The sequence below is a fragment of the Simochromis diagramma genome, unplaced genomic scaffold (assembly GCF_900408965.1).
Source record: "Simochromis diagramma unplaced genomic scaffold, fSimDia1.1 OVJJ01000123.1, whole genome shotgun sequence".
NCBI lineage: Eukaryota > Metazoa > Chordata > Actinopteri > Cichliformes > Cichlidae > Simochromis > Simochromis diagramma.
Genome location: NW_024386778.1, coordinates 4,823,827 through 4,851,230, shown reverse-complemented (window position 1 = coordinate 4,851,230; position 27,404 = coordinate 4,823,827). Strand labels below are relative to the sequence as shown.

At 39.5% G+C, this 27,404-nt stretch overlaps 2 protein-coding genes across 5 annotated transcripts in view; one reads left to right on the top strand and one right to left on the bottom strand.

Moving 5' to 3' along the window:
- ntm (neurotrimin) overlaps nucleotides 1–27,404 on the top strand; it is a 471,010-nt gene that overhangs the window by 328,975 nt on the left and 114,631 nt on the right. For 2 of the 4 annotated variants that reach the window (XM_040013481.1, XM_040013490.1), the window contains exon 2: nucleotides 5,775–5,865. In XM_040013481.1, coding sequence (XP_039869415.1) covers nucleotides 5,775–5,865 — 91 coding nt within the window. Of the gene's footprint in view, nucleotides 1–5,555; nucleotides 5,866–27,404 lie in introns of those variants that run through there. The other 2 variants (XM_040013472.1, XR_005693468.1) reach the window with 2 other exon arrangements.
- Nucleotides 2,200–5,387, bottom strand: LOC120722506. Its single transcript, XM_040013520.1, has 5 exons — nucleotides 3,550–5,387; nucleotides 3,255–3,389; nucleotides 2,874–3,022; nucleotides 2,636–2,772; nucleotides 2,200–2,540 (listed from the first exon to the last, which is right to left on the bottom strand). The coding sequence occupies exons 1-5, from the start codon at nucleotides 3,686–3,688 to the stop codon at nucleotides 2,441–2,443; spliced, it is 660 nt and encodes a 219-aa protein (XP_039869454.1). The 5' UTR covers nucleotides 3,689–5,387; the 3' UTR covers nucleotides 2,200–2,440.

Below are 27,404 nucleotides of genomic sequence, written 5' to 3'. Positions count from 1 at the left end.
TAGCCACCTTTCTTTGCAAGGACACTCAAAAGCCTGCCATCCATGGATTCTGTCAGTGTTTTGATCTGTTCACCATCAACATTGCGTGCAGCAGCAACCACAGCCTCCCAGACACTGTTCAGAGAGGGTACTGTTTTCCCTCCTTGTAAATCTCACATTTGATGATGGACCACAGGTTCTCAATGGGGTTCAGATCAGGTGAACAAGGAGGCCATGTCATTAGTTTTTCTTCTTTTATACCCTTTCTTGCCAGCCACGCTGTGGAGTACTTGGACGCGTGTGATGGAGCATTGTCCTGCATGAAATCATGTTTTTCTTGAAGGATGCAGACTTCTTCCTGTACCACTGCTTGAAGAAGGTGTCTTCCAGGAACTGGCAGTAGGACTGGGAGTTGAGCTTGACTCCATCCTCAACCCGAAAAGGCCCCACAAGCTCATCTTTGATGATACCAGCCCAAACCAGTACTCCACCTCCACCTTGCTGGCGTCTGAGTCGGACTGGAGCTCTCTGCCCTTTACCAATCCAGCCACGGGCCCATCCATCTGGCCCATCAAGACTCACTCTCATTTCATCAGTCCATAAAACCTTAGAAAACCAGTCTTGAGATATTTCTTGGCCCAGTCTTGACGTTTCAGCTTGTGTGTCTTGTTCAGTGGTGGTCGTCTTTCAGCCTTTCTTACCTTGGCCATGTCTCTGAGTATTGCACACCTTGTGCTTTTGGGCACTCCAGTGATGTTGCAGCTCTGAAATATGGCCAAACTGTGGCAAGTGGCATCTTGGCAGCTGCACGCTTGACTTTTCTCAGTTCATGGGCAGTTATTTTGCGCCTTGGTTTTTCCACACGCTTCTTGCGACCCTGTTGACTATTTTGAATGAAACGCTTGATTGTTCGATGATCACGCTTCAGAAGCTTTGCAATTTTGAGACTGCTGCATCCCTCTGCAAGATATCTCACTATTTTTAGAAGCTGTCGACCTTCCTCTTCTGGCGCCCAACAGCCAGGAGGTATGGCTGCTGACTCTGCTGATTCTGGAGATGCTCTTCCAAACTGCAGCAAGACTGGAGTTGAGACAAAGATACTGAGCATTAGACACAGGAGCAAGTCAGAGATAATAGCATCACAGAAATGAGTATGTAAACCTCCTTTGTAAGCTCAACTGTAATTTGTTTCATTCACCTCTTAACCAGTGACATGACAACTTATGACAAAAACTATAAATATTAAATTACCTTATGAAAGACTACAAGTCTCTCAACAGCATCAGAGGCGCTGATTTTTTGATACTTTGGTCCTCCTGGGGGTGGCAGAAGTAGATGTAACAGTAACAACAGGGAGGCCATGTCTTGGTCAAAGGCTGCGGCCAAAGAGTCACAAGAATCAATTGACAGCAAATCTTTCAAATGCAATTTTTAAGGAGAACTAGAAACACTTCCTAAGAAAGTTGAAATGTGCTGTCATAAACATTAAACTAACAGCTAAAGAAAACTGATGAAGCAAAGCTAACAGGTGAATGAATTGGTATTTATTAATAGAATCCTGATGCTATTGAACTTTAACTGCTTATAGCAAATCATATTTAACAAACTCACTTGCTGCCTCATCAAGATCACTTCCTGGTGGACTCTCTGCTGACTGCACCAATTGACGCAACTCTAGTGTTGAGGTGAGCTGCTTGGCCTCTTTGATGATTTGATACCTAAAGATTGGATCCCATTTCTGAAGCAGCCTGGTAGATATCTCATCATCAAACAGGAGAGTGAAGTCTTGATTCACCTTTAAGAAAGAAAATCTACTACTGCCACATTCATCTTGAAATTTAAAGTGATATTAAAAATTCCACTGAATATTCTCACCAATCCTTTTGTATCCAAGAATCTTGGGAAGATAGACAGGATATCAAGACTTTTGTCAGGATCATTGATGACCTTCTGACGATGCTGAAAGGTCTCTCTCATCTTCTGGAAAATCAAGGAAGTGTCGGATGTATGTTTCAGCAAAGAGATGGCCTCCTGGCAAGCATCTCCATCAAGCTGCATGTCGACATTAATGGGCCTTTGGTAATTTGGGCCCCCTGAAGAAAAACACACAAACATAAAAGCATAGGTGCTGATCAGATAGGTAAATGAAAACAAAATAGTATATAATGTAAATGAGAACATTATCTAGTTTGTGGACACTTAATTTCTTACCTCCTTGAGTAAAGCCAGTGGAGCTACTTGGTGGTGCAGATCCTCTTCTAGTCTTTCTCTGTATCGTTTTCAAACGCCAAGAAATGTATCCAGTGCTGCTTGCAGCATCATAGAAGTGTTCCTAAAATGTAAATACATTCAAAAATAATGTGTTGTCAATCTGAAAATTTTTAGAACTTAAATGTCAACGCACACAAATCCCAATGATGCACAGCATGAAAATTATGTAAACAAAGTGCAATAGTAGTGACTATACATAGCCTTTCTTGGAGTATGGGTCTTTCAGGGATGGGAACAATGTCACTACCCCTAGCGCGTACTGTTCTCTAACAGCTTTGGTGGGGAGGTGCCTGAAAAACGATTTTAAATTAACATGCTTAAGTAATGGCAAAATAGTAACTTGTATTTAAAAAAAAAAAAAAATGCACAAATAGAACACACATACCCATGGCAATCAATCATGTGAGCCACTATTATATTGACCATTTTTCTTCTGGTAGCATCTGTTAGAGTTTGTGTTGTGTGATATTCCTGGAGAACCTCTTCACCACCTGAATTGGTTCCAAGTACACCTTCAATTAACTTGAGAAAAAAAAAAGATGCAAAAAGTGAGGAATAGCTTTTCTACATATTAAGAATAATGAAGTAGAAAAAATACTATGAGAACTGAGTTTTGTCACAACCTTTTTAGCAGATGCTGCATCAACAGTACCCTCAACTCTTGTTTTCTTCCTGGGACCCTCATCTAGAAGTATAGTTGATGTACTTGCATTTGAGCTGAAGCTTGAGTCAGAACAATCAGATGCAGAAGACAAGGAGTAATCAGAAAATTCTAAAAGGAAAAAACAACATTATTCTGTAAGGTGTAGAAAAACAAATCTGGCTGCAGATTTTTAACTAACAAGGCAACATCACACTGCAGACCTGACTCATATAAATTAACTGATCTCAATGTTCAAACAGCTGATTGGTCAAATTGTGTGCTCCTGATTATTTGGAACAACCAGCAGCCACACAGCCCTTCCCCATGTCTGGTGTTGAGCTTGCCCCTTTAAATTTCTCACCATCACTTGAGAAAACTGTTAGGACCACAGTGCCTTGGCTGATAAGATCACTGAAAATCACTTCATCAACTTCTGTCCCTGTTGCATCTTTGTACACTACTTTTGCATCAGGTGGCAGGCAAAATCTCTCGATGACTGGAAAAGATAAGATATATCTGAGTGCACCTTTTAAGTAAACTGTTCTTGCCTCACATTCACTAAAGTGATACACCACTGTATGATTCAAGAGACTTGGCGAAACGCCCTACAAAAAATTCTGTCCCCCCAACTAAAATTAGGTAAGATATAAACAAACCTTTTTCATGAAACTGCATAAACTCAAAACGCCCATCAACCTCTTCCAACTTCACATACTTCTGCTGTTGGCAGTATCGAACCTGGACCAGCATTTTACTGGGATAAAATAATAACAAAGATGGCATAGTATTTGACATTTAGAGCAATTCAAGCACAAATGATTAAAACACTGACATATACCGTACATGGTGATTAATACTGACCATGCGTTTGAATTTCACTGCAATAACATTTAATGTTATCAAATAAACCAGTGTCTGTCCATGCAGGAGTCCAATTGATACATAACACAATACAAAATACACGTTAATCTATGGTGTAGTTTACACCAGACACGGAGTGCTACGGATTGTTTCGGTATCTGGTCTATTTTTTGCGTGGGCCACACATGTTCCGCAGGAAGTTACACCAAGACACACAAGACAATCCAGGCAATTTTGAAGATAAAAGCTATTCTCCAAAATAAAATACTGCGATTGACAAATGCGATCAGATTCGTGTATGAAAAGAGACAATAGAGATGAAAATGAACACATAGCAAAGGAGGGGACAGCCTAACTGACTATGTTTGGGGCGGGTGTCTCAAAGGGAGAAGAGAGTGAGACAGAGAGAGAGACAGATTAGAGACAAGTCAGCGATGAACGATGTCAAAGTAAAAGCAGGAGTGACTAAAACAAGCTCTCTTCAATTATTTTGGGATGTTATTTACTTATCAATTGTGAAAAAATTGCTCTGAATAAACAGAGAAGCAAAAACGCTCATGAACTGGCGTGGAGAAAGACGTGTCTGTGTGAACAGGGGAAAAGCTGAACATGGCGCGGCGCTTCCACGTGCAGTGTCTACATTCACTCACGAGTAAAAAGACTGCAACATTAACATTAGCATTGGAGGCTAAATAGAATTTTCGACACATCTCCTCCTCTATTAAAGCTCGTTTTCAGCAACCGAACACCAAGAAACATCAAGAAAACCTCACTGCGCCGATAGAATACCGTGAATTTTATATAAGTTTGAATAACTTACCGTTTGTGTAAAATACTCCAAGCAGCACGGCAGGCATCCACCACGGTGTAACCAGCAGAAGCACATGGAAAATCGGCCCAGCAGAGCAAACTATTAATTGATCCACGGGTTTACCTGGGCAGAAGCCCAGGGGCCTACCAAGTTAAATAACTCTCTTCAGAGTTCATTTGCTTGGACTTGAATAACACTGTTTAATAACTCCAACACTGAACACTATTTGAATCAGAATGTGTTAAAATGACACTTTGAGAGTGGAAATCAACTCTAACATCTTTAACCCTGAAATTTTAACACTCCAGTTTTTGCTGTGTACTGTGGCACTTCGTTTCAAAAGGAAATATTCAAGATCTAAGAGTAATACTCTGATTAGAAAAAAAATGCTAAACTTGTGTTCTAATTTCCCATCAAAATATAAAGAAATGAAGGGTGGCTCAAATCTTTTGCACTGTATATGCTTCAAAAATGTGTATACTGAAGTTCTTTTTTCTTGATTCTGATTCAGATTTTTCTATGCAGTGGTATAAAGTATAAAAACGATCATCATAAAATATTTTAACAGGAAGGAACTTTTCCATAATGATGAGCACAGCCGTGTTTTTTTTCCTTTTCATTGAACACTATCTGCAGACACTACGCAATGACACAGAAAGCGCACTTATTACAGATCGTCAAATCACTTGCTACCCATGCAGTTCACAAACTTAGCATCTTCCCCCCTTTAAATACGATTCCAAGTCCTCTTTTCTTAATTGTGCACTTTTTCGATTCTCTCTACCGAGGATGAAGCGTTCAATACATTCCTGAAGGGATCTTTACGTCTTATTTCTTATGTTTTAAAAAAGACAAACAAAACCCAAAGAAAAAACAAACAAACAATCAAACAGAGGGATAATGAGAATAATCCCCACCCCCCGTTTAAAACAAAGGGCAGTGATAATCCATAGTGCAGCCAGACAGCGTCCTCTGTCTTCCTTGCTCTTCACACCACAAATACCTGGCGAGAAGATTTGGATTAAGACTAATGAACTGGGAGTACAATAATCTCCGTTCACGGCGGAGGACCGCCTCATTGTCTCGCTGTATGATTTTTGTTTGTGCGCCTTCGAAGGCTAAAGACGATGTCTATCCGGGGATATTTTGTCGCTTTTTCCAAATGCACAATTTTTCTCTCCCTGAGGATTTTGTTTCTTGTACCTGCAGGGTTGCAGGTCCGCAGCCAAGGGGATTCTCAGTCCTACAACAAAGTGATGGACAATATCACAGTCCGACAAGGAGAGACGGTCTTTCTCAGGTGAGTCTCCCCTCACACAAGTGTCTCGCTTCTGCTACTGCTGTTTATGAATTCCACCGCCAAAGTTATGCACTGCCTGTAGGCTGCCCTAAATGAAATATTTGGTATGGGATCGAGTAGCAGAAGGACTGACGTGCTGTCTGTTTTATCATGCAACCGACGTTAAAAACGGGCGGGGGGTTGAGCGGATTAGTCTGTGGAAAACACTCCATTCAAAAACGACACTGCTAATCTTCTGCAGCTGTTAACTAGAGACACTGATTGTTTTAATTGTTGCGTGACGATGCAGAACTAAAAGGTGATGGGGAAAGCGTGTTTCTGGAAGGCGGGCACGAGCAAAAACTGTTGTAAAGTGTTTGCTGATGGCTGTAGATGAATAGAAATATAGTTGTGGTTACAGAAAAAAAAAAGAACTGAGTGACAAGTCCGTCAGATTTACACACGTTTTGTTTCTTCAGCGGTCCCCAAACCTTAGTTGGACACGGGGATTTGTGTTACTTTTAGGTAATGCAATGTTGAGAGCAACAGAACCAATAAAGACAAAAGCAATTAATTTTATCACTGTTATAGGAATAGTGTTACTACTGTTTAAAGCAGGGCTGCTCAAAGTTAAGGGGCAAATAGAACCAGGCTGAAAAACAACAACCCACATTCATCAAGAAGGCTTCTGCTGACAGTGACTTTCCATATGGAAAACTGACAGCTGCATAAGTATCAATGAAATCTTAATAGCCAAACAAAGTTGAAAAAGCTCACTGGTAATATCCAAACCAACTATAATTTTATATTTAAGTGATTTAGCTGGTGGAATTCTTTCTTCAACTCACTTCATCCATTTGCTAAGTCTGCCAAACTAATGGCCACAGGTCTTTAACCACTCACAGTCATACATCACTATGCTGCGAAAATAAAAGGATTACCATATGACATATGTGTAATTAACAGATCATGAGACAATTTCTAAATTATCCCAAGCATATTGTTTCTTGCCTATTTTTGCGTGAAAAATATCAGCACGTCAGACAAACCCATTCACTGATATTATCTTCAACATCCCAATGCAGACTGGCTGACAAATATACTGCTTGCTTTTTCTACAAAATGCTCTTCATAATTCATTGTTTGGACATCACAGAGGCCTCTTCTAAAAGGTCATCAGTATGGTAAATAATGAACATAACTTGGCTGTTCCTTCGTTAGGTGTAAGCTGACACAATAGGGAGTAAGGCTGGGATAAAGTGCTGACTAAACAACAATACAGCAAGACAAACTTAATCACACTGGCATCAACGTGCTCATTTTGCATTTATGGAATTAATAGAAAAACAAAATAAGCAAACAAGAGTAAAGTTGTTTCACAGACTTGGAAGAAATTTCCTCCTTTTAGGATTTGTAAAGCAAATCCTTAAAATGGTAAAATGGCAACTGTTGCAAAAGAACAGTTAAAATTTATTTCAGTTTTACATGTGTGTTATTGTATAATAGTAAATCAGATTTTTCTGAATATTTTGCACAATTTTTAACCACAGTACTAGACTCTTGCTGAAATATTTTACAGTCCCAATCAAGCACTGTACTGACTGACCTACCACTATTTCAGCACCACTGATGGCACGGTGGCATGGTGGTTAGCACTGTTGCCGCACAGCAAGAAGGTCCTGAGTTCAATTCCACCATCAGGTCGGGGTCTTTCTGTGTGGAGTTTGCATGTTCTCCCCGTGTTTGCGTGGGTTCTCTCCGGGTACTCCGGCTTCCTCCCACCGTCCAAAGACATGCAGCTTGTGGGGATAGGTTAATTGATTAATCCAAATTGTCACTAGGTGTGAATGTGCGAGTGAGTGTGAATGGTTGTCTGTCCCTATGTGTTATCCCTGCGATAGACTGGCGACCTGTCCAGGGTGTACCCCGCCTTTCGCCCTATGACAGCTGGGATAGGCTCCAGCGCCCCCCGCGACCCTGAAAAGGATAAGCGGAAGCGAATGGATGGATGGATGATAGCAATCTATCATGTTCTAATATTGTTTAGGAACAATGTCAAGTCCCAACAGTATGTAACAGAGTCAAAGTTGCTCTAGATCAGTCTAAACAGCAGAGCTTGTAGGGCAAAAACAACAACAACAACACAAAAATACATAGCATTCTTGCTCCTATCCATATTGAAACTGTCATGGAATGTCAACCCATCGCTAACCCTGAAAGAAGGTCAGTGGGATTGGCAAGTCTAAACCTACTATGATGCGTATCAGTCCTTCAGGCTGAGCAGTAATGATTGTTTTGGTCTGATTCATACATTCTGTGGCTGTGCTGTGCTTTGATCTTGTTAGTGATTGCTTGCTCATGAAGTCACATCAGTTGAAAAGACATCTGAATCTAAAGCACATGCATTTATGGAGCTCTATGCACAATGTATAAGACTGCCCAGCTTTATAGAGTCGATGCTTCTGAACAAATATATTTTTCTGCAACTCCTGATTTGCTCATGAAATCAGGATCTTTTATGTTTATGGACGGGAGGGATCTACACTATATCAACTGTAGTTTTAAAATAAGCAGGAATGCCTGCATCAAGTAAACCCTCACATTAATATCATTAATTGTTAAGATATTTTACAGATGATATGCAGTGGGTTTTAGATGTGATGATTTGTTTGCATGTTTTCCTTCATTATTTACATTCCGGGGATTCTTGACATGAGGGCAATTTTTATAAACAGGACAGAGGATTATTTGTGTGATCAGGCAGCCTGCCAGCTGAGTCCAGAGTCTTTCTTTTTGTTCCATCCAGAACAGCTTCTGTTTTAGGTTTAATGGCAATAAGAACTGTGGATGTGTACACAAAAACAGTATGTAAGTTAAAATCCATGGTCTTACGACCTTAAACATTTCCAACATAAAATAACTTAACCTTCTACATTAAATTGATTAAATTGATCTACAATGACCTTTACTTTTAGTTGTACAACACTGAAAACACAAAACTGTGACACAATTCGACAAAAATATTTTAGAGGCAGTCAGTTTACAGTACAGCAACAAAAGAATATAAAAAAAGAGGACAGAGAATGAACATTTAGCAACATGCTTGAGTCACACTGGAACCTGAGCAGGATAAAAGGCCATCATAGTATTAGTAATCAGGTAATTAGGTTACCTGATGCAGGCAGGGCCCTTACAATAGCTAGGTGAGTTATTTTGTATTACCTTTATAGTACTTGGAAAACTTGAATCTGTTTGCACTTCTCAGACTTACCACTCCTGCTGTGTGCAGTGCTAACAAGCTACACATTGCCCTTTTTTGACAACTGAGTAAGAGTAAACAAAAGAGTAAACCAATTAGTAATAGTAGCATAATAAGAATTTGATAACCTGCTAGCACTATGAAGGTTATGTCTGTGCATTTGAATTTTAATCCATTATTAGAATGGCTTTAAATGGTAATAACCTCATAAGAATAAGGTTGTACTGACTGATGTTTTAGAATAATAGGAATAATAGAAAAGTATTATAATATTATAATGCCTCAGTTAATCCTGGTTCTCCAGCATCCTACTTTGCTTAAAAGCAATAATGTAAATGTTGTGTTTATCGTTCTGACTTATTAAATGGAAACATTGATGGTACGTGTGGTTTCTGTGTAATAAGCAGGAATTAGGGTTGCAAAATGCAAAACTGCCTGTTTTTCATTAGTACCACATTAATAACTTATTAAAGGAAACGTCAAGAAATGTGATAATTACCTAGGAATACCTGTTGTAGTTTATGTGTAATAAAAGGAATCTGGGCTGCACTATGTAGTGATTAACATGGTATTAAGTTGAAACAGGCAGTTTTGCATTTTGCAACCCAGATTCCTTTGTATTACACAGAAAGTACCACAGATATTCCGAGGTAATTATTGCAATTCTTAAGGTGCCCTTATTAATTTTTAAAAAGAATTAGAATTGAAGCATTATAATATGGTAATACTTTCCTATTATTGTAAAACATCAGTCAAAACAGTCTTATTATTATTAAAGGTTATTACCATTTAAAGCCTTTCTAACAGATGATAATTCAAATGCACAGACACATCCTTTGCATTGCTAGCAGATTGTTTTATATTGTTACCAAGGTATTACACTACTTTCTCTAACTGGTGTTGCTTCATGGGTATAGCTTTGTTTCCACTTTATTACTCCATGTTTTGTCCCTTTGTTATTCAGTAAATGAATTTCAGTATAATATTACTCACCTGTAACCATTGTTGCTACAATTATGTTACTTGGATATTACTTGGTTATTAGGTGGTAATAATGTGCAAATTTCCATATTATTACCTTTTTGTTCCCACCTTATTACCCAACTATTACCTCATTATTACTAATCAGTAGTCGAAAGCACTTAGACTTAGACTTAGTTCCTCCTACGCCGAGCGGCGCATCGGGCAGCTAGTGATCTCCATCGATGTCGGTCAGCAGCGACTGCTTCAGCTTCGTCCCAGGCAATGTCGACAGTTCTCAGATCGTCCATAAATGTTCGACGCCATGTGGTCTTTGGTCGGCCTTGCTTTCGCTTGCCAGTGCGTGGACGCCATGTCATGGCAATCTTAGCTGGGCGATGAGGGGGTAGGCGTAAAATATGTCCCGCAAAGCGAAAGCGCCTTTCTGCAACAACATCGGCTAATGGGCGGGTGCCTGCTCTTCGTAGGACCTCCTCATTTGTTATTCGGTCCCGGTAGGAAATTCTCAGGATTCGCCGCAAGCCACGTTGTTGAAGCACGTTCAGGTGTTGAATAATTGCACTTGTTGAGCGCCAGGTTTCACTAGCGTAAAGTGCAACCCCACCCTGTAAAAACTCCAATTGCTACGGAAACAGCAAGTGAATCTCAGTATCGACTGAATCAGGGCGAAGATGATGATCGGCAACCCTTAATGACGACAGTGGAGAAAAGCCCTCGGGTCGTCCACTGCCCGATGCGTCGACCAATTTTCGACCCAAAAGAAACTAGTCGAAAGCACTACCATGAGACTAATTATCAGTTTATCTTGATGTGAACGGACTGTGAACGTTTATCCCTGCTAAGGCCTCCTGTGGCGAGAGTATAGAGAGTTGCTGCATAGCAACTATCAGCATAAGCACATAACCGAAAACAATAGGAATACAAAAATATGATGATTCATTTATCTCTATTAACTTAATAGAAAATAGTTTAAATTAAAAAAAAAAATCACTTCATCAGCACTATTAATAATAGTGCATTATGGATGTGGATCTGAACATCTAAAGTGCTCAAGCATTACAATAAACCGAAACATGAAAATGCACAGATAAGTTGATTTTGCTTTTTACCTTGCTGTGGCTTTTACCTATGGTGAAAGCCACTGCTGACCCAAAGGCTTGTGTCACATTTGCCAAAAAAACATTATAATGATCCCCTAGACCTTTGGGAAAATATTCAGTGGACTGACAAGATGATAATAATGATAATAATAATAATAATAATAATGGATTGCATTTATATAGCGCTTTTCTAGGCACCCAAAGCGCTTTACAATTCCACTATTCATTTACTCTCACATTCACACACACTGGTGGAGGCAAGCTACAGTTGTAGCCACAGCTGCCCTGGGACAGACTGACAGAAGTGAGGCTGCCATATCGAACCGTCGGCCCCTCTGGCCAACACCAGTAGGCGGTAGGGTAAAGTGTCTTGCCCAAGGACACAACGACCAGGACAGGGAGAGAGCAGGGGGATCGAACGGGCAACCTTCCGGTTACAGATGAGCTTCCTAATCCCCTGAGCCACAGTTGCCCCATAAAACAAGATAAAAGTTTAAGATTTTGCAAGGTTTGCATCTCGTACAGCTGGTATAAAACTAACTCAGCATTTAATAAACAGAACATCATATCAACAGTCAAACATGTAGTTTGTGTTGGGGCCTCCTTTGCTCCTTCAGAAACTCGAACAACTTGTCATTGTTGCTGTTGGAACCATAAATTCTGCTCTCTACCAGAATATCCTGACTATGGAGCATACCCTTATGTCCTGCTACATAACCCTTGGGACACAGTAGGACAATGATCCAAAACACACCAACAAGTCCACCTCTAAATGGCTAAAATCCCCCAAAATGTTTTGTTGTGGCCTAGTTTGTATTTAAGATGAACAACTTTAATAATTGACCAACGCGTTTCGGCTTGTGGCCTTCATCAGGGTCATCCTGATGAAGGCCACAAGCCGAAACACGTGAAAAAATAGATGTGTTTTGTGACTATTTCACAAACTGGTGTGATATCATGCTGGAAACTTAGATTTATTTTAAGGATTAATGTATTACTATTTACTGTTTACTTTATTATTCCATATTTCTTCACTTATATTGTACTCCACCAGCAAGGTGTTTGAGAACCACTGTTCTCAGCCAAATAAATTACTTTTATTTGAGGGCGAGAGTAGGACTTGATATTGTTATTGGATATGGTTTATATGGCCTTCATTAAAGTTAAGAAAGTTAATGCATTCTGAAAGGACTCATTGGGGCAAAAATGACAAAAATAAAAAAAACTCTTTACTTGTAAAGGAGTGTCATTTGCTTGTTAAAACCATGCAAAATGATTAAACAAAGCAAGTAAGTTTAGTCATGTTATTCAATTGCTTTGCGCTTCTGAAAATGTAATTTACACCAGTAATTTATGCCACAGCAGTAGAAGGACATCATGGTAATTAAGTGGGACACTTTTCAGTTGCAAAATTTTAGACATGGCCCAAATAAATTTAAATAAACAATTTAACTGAAACAAGAGGCAAAGTATTTGAGGTAGGTTGCCATTTATTTTCTGGCATTTACAATATCCCAGGTGCCTTCTTATATTTTGGGTAGTTCTTAAGTCAATGATTTGTTTCCAAGCAGTAAGTCAGTACATTCCATCTCTCCTGGTTGTTACGTCCCATGGCTAGTCTAGGGGATAGGACGGACTAACATAAAGTTAAAATAGTAAAATAGGAGTCAAGATGTCATTTTTAAAGTTTTATTTTCTGCTAGTTTAAATCTCTGTTGGGTTCAGACTGACATTTAACTTCAGGAAACGCTAAGGCCAACATAACAGATAAAACATCCCTAATAGAAAATAAAAAGGAACATACTTAACTCCAAAGTATACAACCTACAAAGATAACCTACTTAACCAGCACAATCTGAACACAGTCACATAAGGTTACAAATACAAATCAAAGGCATTTAAGCCTGCACAACCCAAAGAGTAAGTATGGCTGGTGACACAAAACTGAAGGCTAGACCCTCCAATTTCACAGCTGTTCACTTCCGGCTTACCCAGCCTTCGGAGGACCCGGCCCACATAGACCGCGAAGGCTGGGCCATATCATACCGTTCACGGTAATACCGGTATAATGTCTGGCAACAATAAGAAAATGAAATATCGCGATAGAATATGGGTAAAACGCGCATGCGTACCTTTGTTTTCATACGCACATGGCGGAAAAAGTATGGCGGCGACAGAGAACAAGAAGGGCGAAAGCGGATCGTTGAATGAAACGGATGAACCAGAATTGGTTTGTCAAAATTCTTCAGCTTCAGTGGTGTGGAACTGGTTTAGCTTTCGTCCGTCAGATACACAACAAAGCACTATTTTTGGTAGTTCATGCTAGCGGGCCGTCGTTATTACCGTGTTTTTTGGAAAATACGGCACACTTAAAATCAATCCTTAGATTTTTCTGAAAATCGACAGTGCCCCTTTAAAATCCCGTGTGCCTTATATAAGAATTCTGGTTGTGTTTACTGACCTCGAAACGATTTTATGTGGTACACGGCGCTGGAAAATCTGTCAAATGTTTTATTACGACTTTGCTAAGCTACAACCCGCTTGATGGATTGTCGGAGCATTACGGCTATCGTAGGCAGGAGCCTCGCGGAGTGATACATATTGTGCTTCAACATAATATTACCGTATTGTGTGTGTGTATAACCTCTTTTTAAGTTTTGTGGATATTATACATGGTTATGCTAAGGATATGTTGGCCAATTTCCACTGGAAATTCCTTTTGGTTAAACTGTCAGCAAGGATTTTGCATTTCCACTTTTAAATTTTTATATAACTTTAATGCACATAAAAAAACAGCTGCTTGTTTAAGTGAAAATACGTTGATTTTTTTTTTTTTTTTTTTTTGCACAAATACAGTTGTGGAGTTGTAAAGTATTTTGTCTAGTGTCAATTATGTCGTCAGTTTTATCGTTATCGCAAATTTTCAAATATATCTCGTGATAAATATTTTTGGTCATATCGCCCTGCTCTAGAAGCAATATTATATTTCTTTGAATACCACCTTATTTCACTTTATACAAAGGAGATACCACCCGGGCAGTAGTTTACCCCAATGACCTAAACCTGTTAGATGTGTGATTCTGTAGTGGGAGCAAAGATCCACTGTATTTAGCAGAGCGTAGCAAAGTTCACTTAACAGAAGAGCCTCACCTTGTTACACTAGTATAATCTCACCGATTTTTAAAGATCAACAGTGCTTTCTTTTCCATGTTAAAGAGAAAGAACTTGCATTGTTACTACACATTCTCTCCCTTTAAGAGAACTAGAACCCATCAGTTTTCAGTACCCCTGTTCATGTGATGAAGAATCCTTGGGCAGGACAATGAACGCTTCTGACGCTTAGAACCTGCATTGTATCTTTCTGTCATTATTGCATTAAAAAAATCAAACTGCACAATACATTGGATAAAGCGCTATTTAAATGTAGCCATTTACCTTTTTAATATATTATTATGGGGTTAAAACAGTTGTTAAATTTCAAACTTCAATTCAATTCAAATACTAGCTTATATCATATTATCTTAAACTGTATTGTTAATTTAATATACTAGTGTAATATTCTAGCAGAACAAAAAGACATGGAAAGCAGTGTGCATGTTGTTCCAATATAATCATCCAAAAAAGCACTGTGAAACACAGGTCTTCATATTTATAATTGTTTTGGTAATGCATGGGAGGTGATGGAGCTGCTTGGTGTCTGTCTTTGTTGACTGTTGTTATGCATTTACCAGTTTTGCATCCTGGGATGACTGCAAAGTGTGTCATCAAGCCTGATCTGCAGTTTTATGAGCTGTCAATGTCTGTGGAGTTGAAGCATACCTCTGATGGCTGTACCTGTTTGTCAGTGTGGACATGTCTGTGTAAGAGAAAGCGACTTAGGAAGATTTCAAAGGAAGCTCCTTTGTTCCGTATGCTTTGATGAGAGCTTTTCTTAAATGCCATTTGTGTTTGCTCTCAATCTGTCTGAGAAGCCACGATTTGTAATTTTTCCTAAAGACGGATTTGACATTTCTCTGGTACATTTTATGTCGACAGAAAGTTATTTTTTCTGGTACAGTTTATTTCATACTATACTTATCGTTTATAGTTATCAGAACCACTTACCATTGACATAATTTTTGATTAATTTAAATCATACAGAACCTATCTTGATACTTCATCCATTCATCCATTTTCTCCCGCTTATCCAGGCTGGGTTGCTGGGGCAGCAGCCTAAGCACAGAAGCCCAGATCTCCCTCTCCCTAGCCTCCTCCAGCTTGTCTGGGGGGAACACCAAATGCCCAGACCACCTCAACTTGCTCCCTTCAATGTGGAGGCGTGGCAGCTCTACTCTAGCCTCTCTCGAAAGGAGGTCCTCAAAGTATTCCTTCCACTGCCTGACAATGTCCTCAGTCAAAGTCACCAGCGCTCCACCTGCACTATACACAGTGAAGGCAGAGCACTGCTTTCCCCTCCTGAGTCGCCTGACGATTTGCCAGAATCTCTTTGAGGCAGTCCAAAAGCCTTTTTCCATGGCCTCTCCAAATTCCTCACACATCCCAGTTTTTGCTTCAGCCACTGCCCGAGCCACATTCCGCTTGGTTTGTTGGTACCTACAACACGTTCTCACTCCCAAAGCGGAACATCTTACGCTAGGTGACAAATCGTCGGCATATTATGCTTCCGGGTACCCAACGTGTCACTCCATTACGAGATCGGAAAAATTAGGAAACATGAGAACCGTTGAATGAATATACACATGTACATTCGTTTTCCTCAAATCACTTTGGAAAATGACTATCTAATGTCATTAAAATGCTAGTTAAGGTTAGGAATAAGTCTAGGGTTAGGGCTGGAATACATGGCTAGAACTTGTATTACTGCGGGAGCGTCATTCTACTGGGTTTCATCCATGACCCAGCGCATCCATGACCTCAGGAATGCCTTGGGACTTGACAAATCGTCGGTATTTTACCACTTGGGAGTGAGAACAGCCTGGTACCTATCAGCTGCCTCTGAAGTGTTGCAGCCAAACCAAGCCTGACTCTTTCTTCAGCCTGGTGGCACCCTTCACCTCTGGTGTCCACCATTTGGTCCGGGGTTACCACCACGCCAGGCACTACAGCTCAGTGCAGCGGCTTTGGCAATGGAGCTGCTGAACATGGTCCATTCGGACTTAATGTCCCTATTCTCCCTCGGAATGCTGTTGAAGGTCTCCTGGAAGTGTGCGTTGAAGATTTAATGGACCGGGGCCTTTGTCAGGCATTCCAGCGCACTTTCCTATCACCTCATCCAACTCAGCACCAGGTGGTGATCAGTTGACAGCTCAGCCCCTCTCATTACCTGAGTCCCAGAACATATGGCTGCAGGTCTGGTTATACGATTACAAAATCAATCATTGACCAGTAACCTATTGCGTCCTGGTACCACATGCACTTATGGACAGCCTTATGGTGTCCCTCATGGTATTTGTTACGGACATACTGTGATTTGTACAGAAGTTCAACATAAATAGTTTTTAAAATATGTTCAAACGCTCGGGCCTGAAAATGAGTGGTTAGAAAATGTTTTCCTGTCAGAAAATATCTGAAATTCTGGAAATTATCGAAATATAATTTAAGTTATTTAATTTAATAAATTCAAATTCAGTTTTTCATTATATTCATTCTTTGTAGTATGTTTATTTAACATTATGTGGAAAAATTTGCTGATGACAGGCTGACGTATTTTTATATTCAAGGTAAAATTATTTCCAAATCATCGTCACTTCATTGTACTTTAATTTTATTTTACTTTATGATTATTATAACACTGTGACCTATTAAGCAATGTCCCTTAAATATACTTTGCTTAAAAATATTTAACTTTTTCAGGAGTTAATGCAACATTCAGTGAGGTAAAAATTATTTTCAAAGGGTTTATCTATTCACAGAATTTGGCTTTCCTAACAAGGCTTGCTGCTTTAACAGACAAGCACAAGTTAAAAGAATTTCCTAAACACACTTTTCCAGATATTGATTTGATTGACAGCTAGAGTTGGGTAGCTGTAGCCTCAGGAGGTAGAGCAGGTTATGTACTAATTGGGAGGTTGGTGGTTTGATCCCCGCCTGTTCCAGTCTGCATGTCAAATATCCTTGCGCAAGATACTAATTCTTGATCGATTTGCATTGATGCTCCATTGGAGCATCAATGTACATGGATATTAGATAGCAAACATTTCAATGTAGAATGTAGACATGCCTGAAGACACGTCGTATAAAAGTGCTATATAGTATAAGAATCAGGCCATTTATAGTAGGTAATCACACAGCTCTCTTTTGTACCAGCACCCCAATCGTATTTCGAATAATGTCCACTTTTAAGTGCACTATTAATTTTTTCCTCATTCGTAATGGATTCGATGAATTCTGTAGTCTAGAAGCACTGTCATTTGTTTTAACTTGCAGGATTCTAAATGGTGCTGTTTGACAGTAGCTCTTCTGTTTTCTTTTCACTGGGTTGCATTTTAGAGACTGACAATGTCATAAAGGTATACTCAGCAAAACACCAATTAAATATATTGTTATTGTTATTGAAAATTGTCATTGAGTTAAGTTTAAATGACTCTTGACTCACAATTATTTTAAAACAATATCATTAGTTTCACATTAGTTTTGTACCATGTCTCTGAAACCCAGCCTGTTCTGCTTTAGTGAGTTTGTAAAACCCCAGCGGTACATAACACTGAAACAGCCAGGGAGATAATCAAATAATTATAAATGAGAAATGTTACACTTCGTTATGCTCCTCTTTGATAAATGCTCTGCTGGAGTTTATCCATGACAAATTACTTTATATCAGAGACTACACGTTGTTTCATGTATGCTTAGCTTTGATTAACACTGTGAAGGGAATGGTACATGAGTTTACAGTTTAAGTTCCTGCAGTCACGACTCAATATTTTGATTTGTACTTAGAAACCTGCACTTGGTAAAAATGGTCTTTTCTTAATAGTTTGTCCATATTTGACGCCGCTGACACAAAAAAGAACAACAAGGATAATTGTTTGTAAATGAAGTTTGGCCAACAAGAACAATTTAAGTTATACTGTTTCGATAAAAATGCTACCTTAAATATTCAGAATCAACTCAGAAAAGCTGAAATGATCATCTCACATTATACTTGATTATATATATTTGATGAAGAATAAAGTGTTTAGCATTGTAGTTTACTAATGCACGTGCATGACTGTTAGTCAACATTCAATTTAACATTTTTTAACATTAAACACCAACAGTACAAACATACATAAAAGTACTTTATGTATGTTATGCATAAGGATACTGTGAAATATAAATAAATAGTTCCTGCAATGAATTAATAAGAAAGTTCAAACAGACTTAAGTTTCTCTGGATAAGACAGTGGGGAGAATTTTAATATACAGTATTTTTATTCATCTTTAGGCATGAAAAGATGAATAAACATACTTAAGAAAAAAATCATGATTGATGTTGTCATAATTCATGCATGACAGGGTTAAAGAACAATAATTACAATGAAACACATCATACATCTATAGTAACATCAGTGTCCAATGAAGTGGTTTATGTGCAAGTATACCATCCACACTGACACAAATACAAGAAAACAGCCTTTGAATAGCTATCCACTGTAGTGACCACCATGCGTGAAATGGGTAATGTTCAAGACTGGCATCATTGCAACTAATCTGATTTAATCCCAGGAAGTTTCAGTTGTTAGTAATTCTGTGTATCCTGTTTATCAGGCATCGTGTTTCAAACATCATGTAGCAAGAATTTTGATTCTTTTGGCTTAATTGATTTTCAATATCAAATCATTCTTTAGCCTTGCATATCAGGTAGAGGTCATCTGGCAACAAGTATTCACCAGTTTAAAAAGCATGTTATCTCTATTCGTAAGCTTGAATGGCTTGAATGTGCATGTAGAGAGTAAACTAAATGTAATCTTTAATGCCCAAAAAGCTTGTTTTTTTCCTTATCCAAGAGAGTCAAGAAAGAAAGACATACTGAGGGGTACACTTTAAAGTTATTTCGACATAGCCAGGCTTTCTTTCTGTTAGCTGACTGGGCAAATGCTAAAACTCCTGTCAGATATAACAGGTATCACAACACTTATCAACATTTTCTGTTAAACCAGGCTTTCTGCTTCAGACTCTGGGCACAGTAACATGTCATATGACTCTTCCTCCATTTATAATGATTCCCATGAGTTCTGCCTACAGATACTTTATCAGATGATGATGAAATAATGATAAATATCTACAATAAAATGTAACGGGACACAGTAACACTACTGGAATTTGAAAGAAGCTAATCTTGGGATTTAGTGCCCTCAATGATTAGTTATTTTACTGCTAAGAGCACTGCTACTACTGCACATTCACCCAGTGTGTGTGTGTATGTATGTATATATATATATATATATATATATATATATATATATATATATATATATATATATATATATATATATATATATATATATATATATATTTATATTTATTAGGGGTGCAACGATATTCGTATCGATATTGAACCGTTCGATACAGTGCTTTCGGTTCGGTACGCATATGTATCGAACAATACAACATTTGTCATTTATTTTATCAACTTTCCTTCTGACGATGCTGTCTGTGTTGAGCGCTCAGTGAATCTGTGTTCGACTACTCCGCCTAGGCTGCACTGTCGAGCGCAGATCCACTGAGCGCTCAACACAGACAGCATAGTCAGAAGGAAGAGCGCAGGGCAAGCTAGCGAGACAGAAGTTAAGCTCTACTTGCAACAGGCAAATTGAACCTCATTCAGATCTGGCGTTTGGAATTATTTTGGTTTTCATGTGACATATGACCCTGAAGGTAAGCGAGTCATGGACTAAAGTAAAACAGTATGTTGGATGTGCCATGCAATGCTCAATTACATTGGTGTGAACTAGTGTGTTAGCGCAGTTAGCTCGTTAACGTGTTTGCCGTCTAGCCCCATGCACGGAGCGATCGGCGGTAGCTCGTTAACGGAGATTTGCCGTGTTGTGGCGTTAAGGTCATTTCAACGAGATTAACCTGAAAGCACTAGTGGGAACACAACGAATATGACTGCACATTTACCCCGACATCATCCTAGTGCAAAGACAAAAACAACAAGCATGCTACTAACTTTAGCCGAGTCATTTAGACAGCTGTTAGCACATGATTCTCCTTATGCTGCTGAGAATATAGCCCAGAAGAAGCGGATAGTATAGCTTTTATTTTGGAAAGAGCCATTTCTCTGTAATAAACTCTCTTTTCCAAAGATGAGTGATTCCTCAATCAGATACAGGGCTTGCAATATCGCTAGCCCGACGTCCCGGAGCTAGCGATTTTTTCAGTCGGGCTACCAAAATCTATCTCTTCCCTGCCCGTCGGGCTATTGTAGGAAAAATATATGTCAATGCTTTTGCATTCTTTCAGAAATGTAGCTGGGTAATTATGTCATTGGCATCGGTGAGCCACTGTCAATATGTGACATATTGAAGTCGCGTTTGAATTTGCGCTTGTTTTTTTGCTTTCACTTTGCAATCGTGCGAACTGTGTATAGAGAGCGACAGCACTGATCTGTGAGTGATGATAATTTGTGCACCAATTCCTCTGACATCGTCTTATCAATCATTAGCTTACTATGCAAACATGACAAGTGAAATCTCCCGCAGCAAGCTTAAACATGTGAGAGGTTGATCGCGCAGAGAATCGCTGAGCTTATGTGAGTGAGCGTGTAAAAGCATTTCAGTTCTGCTGAGCCAAATAAGACAGGTCAGGGTGAAGAAGTGACAGCCAAAGAAAAGCTTACCACAAAACGGAGAAGTTATGACAAATCAGACTATAAGGCAAAAAGAAAGTGCAGCTTTATGGTTTCATGGACAAAAGAATTTCTGTGGCTGCAATATGATGAGCTAAATAACCAGGGCTGCACATAAGTGGTCCACAGGTGTGCATTCGCTGTCAAAATAAAAAACACGCACAAGGGTTAGGGTTAAATTTAAAAACTGTACTTTTGAGTTAAAATATATATTTATAATTTTAATAAATGACAAATTAAAAATGCATGAACATTTTTTTGTATCGAAAAAATATCGAACCGTGACACCAAAGTATCGAACCGAACCGAACCGTGAATTTTGTGTATCGTTGCACCCCTAATATATATATATATATATATTCTTCCTCTAGCCCCCCCCCCCCCCATTTTTGCACATGTCGAGGAGCGTGTCAGGTTACATTTCACTGTGTGTTATACTTGTATAACTATGCATGTGACAAATAATGAACCTTGAACCTTGAACCTCCAAGTTCTGCTGTTTATATTTAGTGTGACTGCTGCACATTACATTTCTGAAATTTTAGAATGGGGAGATTTAACTATCAAAAGTTACTGTCCCAAAGCATCATGAAGCAGACGTCAAAATTCCTTTAGTTTGTTGGCAATGTGAATTTTTTTATTGATAGGCATTCTTGTTGTGTGTTCTGTGCAATAGTAGCTCCAATTTCATCAATGTAAAAGAGACATACCAGCAGATTAGAATTTTTAAAAAGTGTATAAATGAAAACATTCATTCATACATGCAAAAACAAGTAACAATGTGAATCATAGTTTGGAAGCTTTAATTAGCAGCTGGGATTTATATGTGTTTTAAGTAATCTATGGCTTAAAAAACAAAACAAAACAATTTTTAGAAGAGAGTCTCATTTCACAAAACATGAGCTAAATCAGGGGTGTCAAATATGCACAGCAATGAAAAAAATGTATCAATTTTATAGATTTATCTTAAATCAACTATTTTCTGTTTTTTTTCTGTTTTATATTTACAGGGCAGTCAATGAGCTAATGGAGCTTTTTCTGTAATGCTACACGTTTACACGTTTCTTACAATTAAAGCACCAAGAGTTGTGATGGCCGAATTCTTTCATTTGCTACAGCACCGTTTTTTTTTTTTTTTTTAATCATGTAGAGATGTCCTGTTAAAATTGGATTGTTTCTTATATTAAGATATCTCAAGGATTAAATGTGTAGTTAAACTTTTTTACACTAACTGAAAGTGGAGTTTGACTGGTCCAGCCCACCTAGCATAAAAGTATCTGGTCCATGATGTAAAATTAGTTTGATGTCCCTAAATAAACAAATTAGTTTATTAGTTTAGTTTATTATTTTTAAGTGCTTTAGTTAGTTTATTATTTATAAAAAGGTAGCACTTTAAGGTAATTTTAAATCAAAATCACTGAATTCTTGTTTTGAATCCATCAGCTGGCTGGGATATTTTGTTTGTAGTCTTAAATCCATGTAAACAACATTGTTATGTCAAGGTATATTAACTTTATGGTCTATATTTATGAAGAAGTTCTTGTAAAATGATTGCATACATAAAGAATAGTATTGTTTTGCTCTCTTTGTTTATCAGAGTTCAGTATTCTGCTTTAGCGCTTTGCCAGTTAGTATCATGGTTAATGGAAGTTGTTGATTTTTGCACTTTAAAATAAGAAATTCCTTCTGAAGGACAAAACTTGATGCACTTGCTGTGAGTGCAAGTCTGATTAGTTGGACCATTCTTAGAAGGGTAGCCCCTCAAGATTAAACACTGAAGACAATATTGGAATATGAAGGACATACAAATTTGATTAACATTTTAATTTCTTTGAAGTTCATAACAGTAATACACTGTGCAGCCCTGACTTGGTCACATAATTCACAGGCAGCAAGAAGCATCACCTGACAGAAATGCTAATAACAATACAGGGATAAGCTGCTCTTTCTGGTGCACAAATGTTGTAACCTTAGCCACAGTGATGATAAAAGTAAGAAGGTCATCTGGGCCTCAGTTTCATGTCAGGTTCTCATTACCATACTTTATTGAAAGTAATACCTTCCGTTCTTTCAATTATACAGGGAAAAGATAGGATTTTTTCATTAACCTCCAGTCTCTCTTATATTGAGAAGATGCATTGGAGCAGTCACAAACAATGACTAAATTATCCCTGATAGCCATCCGGAACAATTTACACTAGCAGCTGCAAATGCTGTTTCTGTCAAGGCTGAGAGGGCCGTGGAGTGGAATGGACACGCGCAGAACCAAAGACCGGAGGCTTGAAGTGATTTGCAAAAACAAAAACTTTTATTTACAAGAATTCCTAACTTAGATACTCAAGACAAAAACAAGATTAAACTTTGTGCAAAAGCGTGGTATCTGTGAAGTGCTGGGCTTAGGCTAAGCATGAAACTGTCAGGTCACTAAAGTGCTGAGGTCTGGAATGGGGCAGATGGAAACTGTGGCAGACCAGGGGCAGTGTTCGCAGGCGGGGATAAGCTGGAGGTGGAGGTGAGGCGAGGTTGGGGCGAGTACTGAGTCCTATACGGGTGCGCAGGAGGCAGGCAGGTGAGAATGGCAGTTTGCCCGAAAAGGATTAAGCAGCAGCTGACCGGAATCCAGAAGTGTGGCTATGGCAGGGTTTGGATGACGAGTCCAGGTACCAACTAGGAGAAAGGAAGAGAGAGGTAAGTAATGCACACTGAGAGATACACAGAAACATGAGGCTGTGAACTAACTGAGGTTAGCAGACAATCTGGCGAAGACTCATTGTGTGCGCTGCTCCTAAATACTGCCAGAATAATTGCCTGCAGCTGAGGAACGGGGAGGGGCAAGAAGGGCTCCATCCAGAGGAGGAGAGCTGATGCTGTGGAAACTTACTCAGACTCGCCCAGACCATGACAGTACTCCTCCACCTCCCAGGAGATGGTGCTGATTCTGACGCTTGCCGGTAAGATGGTGGGAACGTCAGGTGGATCATTTGTCAGGTCAAACTGGCGGGACAGGGCATCCGGTTTGATGTTGCGGGATCCTGCTCGATAGGAAATAGAAAAGTCAAACTGATTGAAAAACAATGACCAGCGGGCCTGGCGTGAGTTAAGTCTTTTGGCAGTGTGGGGGTAAGTTAGGTTCTTGTGATCAGTCCAATCAATAAAGGGATGCTCAGCGCCCTCAAGAAAATGCCGCCACTCCTCTAGTGCCAGTTTGACCGCGAGCAACTCCCTATCCCCAACGTCATAATTTTTCTCCGCTGGGGAGAGGCAGCGCGAAAAAAAGGCGCAGGGTTGAAGCTTTTCGGCCGAGCCAGAGCGCTGGGACAACACCGCCCCCACCCCAATATCTGATGCATCCACCTCAACTACAAATTGTTTACTGAGATCGGGATGGATCAACACCGGCGCAGACGTGAATAGTTCCTTCAACTTAGAAAAGGCAGCATCAGCCTCCTGACTCCAGATGAAGGGAAGTTTTGAAGATATAAGGCGGGTAAGGGGAGCGGCTTTTTGACTGTAATTTCTTAGGAAGCGGCGATAGAAATTGGCAAAGCCCAGAAAATGTTGTAAGAGTTTCCGCGATGTTGGAACAGGCCACTCAATGACTGCTTTAACCTTAGCTGGGTCAGTCTTCACCTGCCCCCCTGCGAGGATGTAACCCAGGAACGAAATCGAAGGAGAGTGGAACTCACATTTCTCAGCTTTGACGAATAATTTGTTCTCCAGCGGCCGATGGAGCACAGTCCGGACATGTACTCTGTGTTCCTCAAGATTCTTAGAGAAAATCAGGATGTCAGTACTGAGTCCTATACGGGTGCGCAGGAGGCAGGCAGGTGAGAATGGCAGTTTGCCCGAAAAGGATTAAGCAGCAGCTGACCGGAATCCAGAAGCGTGGCTATGGCAGGGTTTGGATGACGAGTCCAGGTACCGACTAGGAGACAGGAAGAGAGAGGTAAGTAATGCACACTGAGAGATACACAGAAACATGAGGCTGTGAACTAACTGAGGTTAACAGACAATCTGGCGAAGACTCATTGTGTGTGCTGCTCCTAAATACTGCCAGAATAATTGCCTGTGGCTGAGGAACGGGGAGGGACAAGAAGGGCTCCATCCAGAGGAGGAGAGGTGATGCTGTGGAATGTTACTCAGACTCGCCCAGACCATGACAGTTTTGAGCTGCTGGTTCTTACACTGCTTGATTGCTCCTGCCAGTTATTGCACCCTGACCATTTCTTTAGGATATCTGATTTAGAACCAAACACTCATGTAATATGGCCTGTGTGTCTTATCGTTGGTGATTAACAAATGGACATTTGTGATGCTTGCTCATAGGGGTTCTTCTGATTTTTGGGGTTTTCTCTGTTTTCTTTGTATTATTGTAGAGTCTTTACCTCCAAAAGTTGATTCTGTTCATCTGGACGTAGCGTTTTCAGTGGGAGAACTGCAGTGAACTGAAACTGACTTCTTCAGTTTCAGTTCACTGCAGGTTTCCCCAATCTTATAAACAGTACATTTGCATAATGACTGAAAATAGCACCACTGAAGGAACAATGGGCTGGGAGGTCAGTTCCTTCATCATAATCATGCAAATTCTCATGACCATTGATCAACAACCACTGACCAATGGCCATAAGTACCATTCACAGAGAGTTGGGGACTGGCTGCAATCACAGCATTTTAAGATGGCGAAAGATGTACCCTTAGGCCCCCTCCTTGATTGGTCTTTCCCTTTTCACGTAAAGGGCCTCCTTGACTCCACGCTCAAACCAGCATTCCTCCCTGTCCAGGATGAAAACTGAAAACGCTATGTCCAGGTGAACCGAATCAACTTTTGGAGATTTACTTACCTGGATGATTGAGCATGCATCAAGATATAGAGTTTTTACCGTACAATATAAAGCACCTTGAGGCAATTGTTGTTGTGATTTGGTGCCATGTAAATAAAAATAAACTAAATACGTCTTAATTTTGGTGTAATGAGTAGGTATAACATATAACAATGCTATAAAAAAGTGTCTGTGAAGGTTCTCAATTATCCAGGTCATTGTAGCCTAAGGAGGTTGGAAAGAAAAGCGTCTGGACTTCTTTAAGTCTCCTTGAAGACATTTCACCTCTCATCTGAGAAGCTTCTTCAGTTCTAAGAGCAATTGGTATAAGTCCCAGAGTAAATCACATAATAGGGTGTGGGCTACCTTTCACAGTGGGTTCACCCGAAACCTTAGCCGATTGTTACCTAGACCCGTTTTCAGACCTTGGCTGAAATCTGGGACTCTCCTCCAATTGCTCTTAAAACTGAAGAGGCTTCTCTGATGAGAGGTGAAATGCCTCAAGGAAACTTAAAGAACTCCAGATGTTTGTTTTTCAAGCTCCTTAGACTATAGAAAAAAATATTTGCCGCCTTCCTCGTTTCTTATTTTTTTGCATATTTGTCACTATCAGATTAAGCCAAAAGATGGACCCAAGGAGCTGAAAAAATATAAAGGACAAGACTTGATTGTGGTGGATTTTCAGGACAAAATCTGAAATAGGAAAGAGACCATAGTTAACTACACAAAATGACTGGAACTGAATGGAAAAAATAACTACAAAACTAATGTACACACTGTACCAAAACAAAGTGGTAAGTTGAGGAGGGAGGTAAGTTGGAATGCGTGATGGCAGTGAAAAGCAAGCTGTTTAGACAGTTCTTCTGAGAGTATGAACACAAATCCAGGAACAGGAAAAATCAGATGACTGAAAGAATCAAAAGGGAAAACAACTCAGTTAGGAAAAGGAGCTTGGATGCAAAACAATACACCAGGGAGACCAAACATTGCATCAGAAGCTGAAGTAATGATCTGGTGAAGAACTGCCACATCGACTGCCTTATTAGTATGCTGCCTTAATGAGGAGGATCCAACACAGCTGACTGAACACCTCACCTGCAGTGGCTCCACCCCAAGTGTACCTACCAATAGAGAAAAGGAAAAAAACAAAAGGGCACACACCAAAAAACCCCCCAAAACAAACACAGAGCCAGTTCCTGTCTCGTGTTTCAGATTATCAAGAAAAAATTGATAACTTGAGTCATTACAAAATAAATTATTTCATTGAGAAAAAAGCTAACCACACCTGTGAAAAAGCTGCTGTTTACCAAAAAAAGAGTACTGAATGAAGTACAAATAGCCTGAGAAAACAAGGCTATCACTTTGCTCTCTTTCACACAGCATGTAAGTGAGACAGACTTATCTGTAACGGAACAATTTCAGCTTTTTTTTTTTTTTTTAAATCTCAAGCCACAGAACATATAAAGGGGAAACAAATTAGCTGTGGTTTTCTATAAATGATAAGAATACAGAGAAATGTTCTGCCAGGACTTTGCTGTTATTCCAAACACCATCTTATCTAACTCCTACTC

Coding starts and splice junctions, on each gene's coding strand:
- LOC120722506 (XM_040013520.1), bottom strand. CDS start 3,688: ATGTCAAATACTATGCCATCTTTGTTATTATTTTATCCCAGTAAAATG. Junction 3,390..3,549: donor TATGCAGTTTCATGAAAAAG/GTTTGTTTATAT, acceptor TATCTTTTCCAG/TCATCGAGAGATTTTGCCTG. Junction 3,023..3,254: donor AACAGTTTTCTCAAGTGATG/GTGAGAAATTTA, acceptor TTTTCCTTTTAG/AATTTTCTGATTACTCCTTG.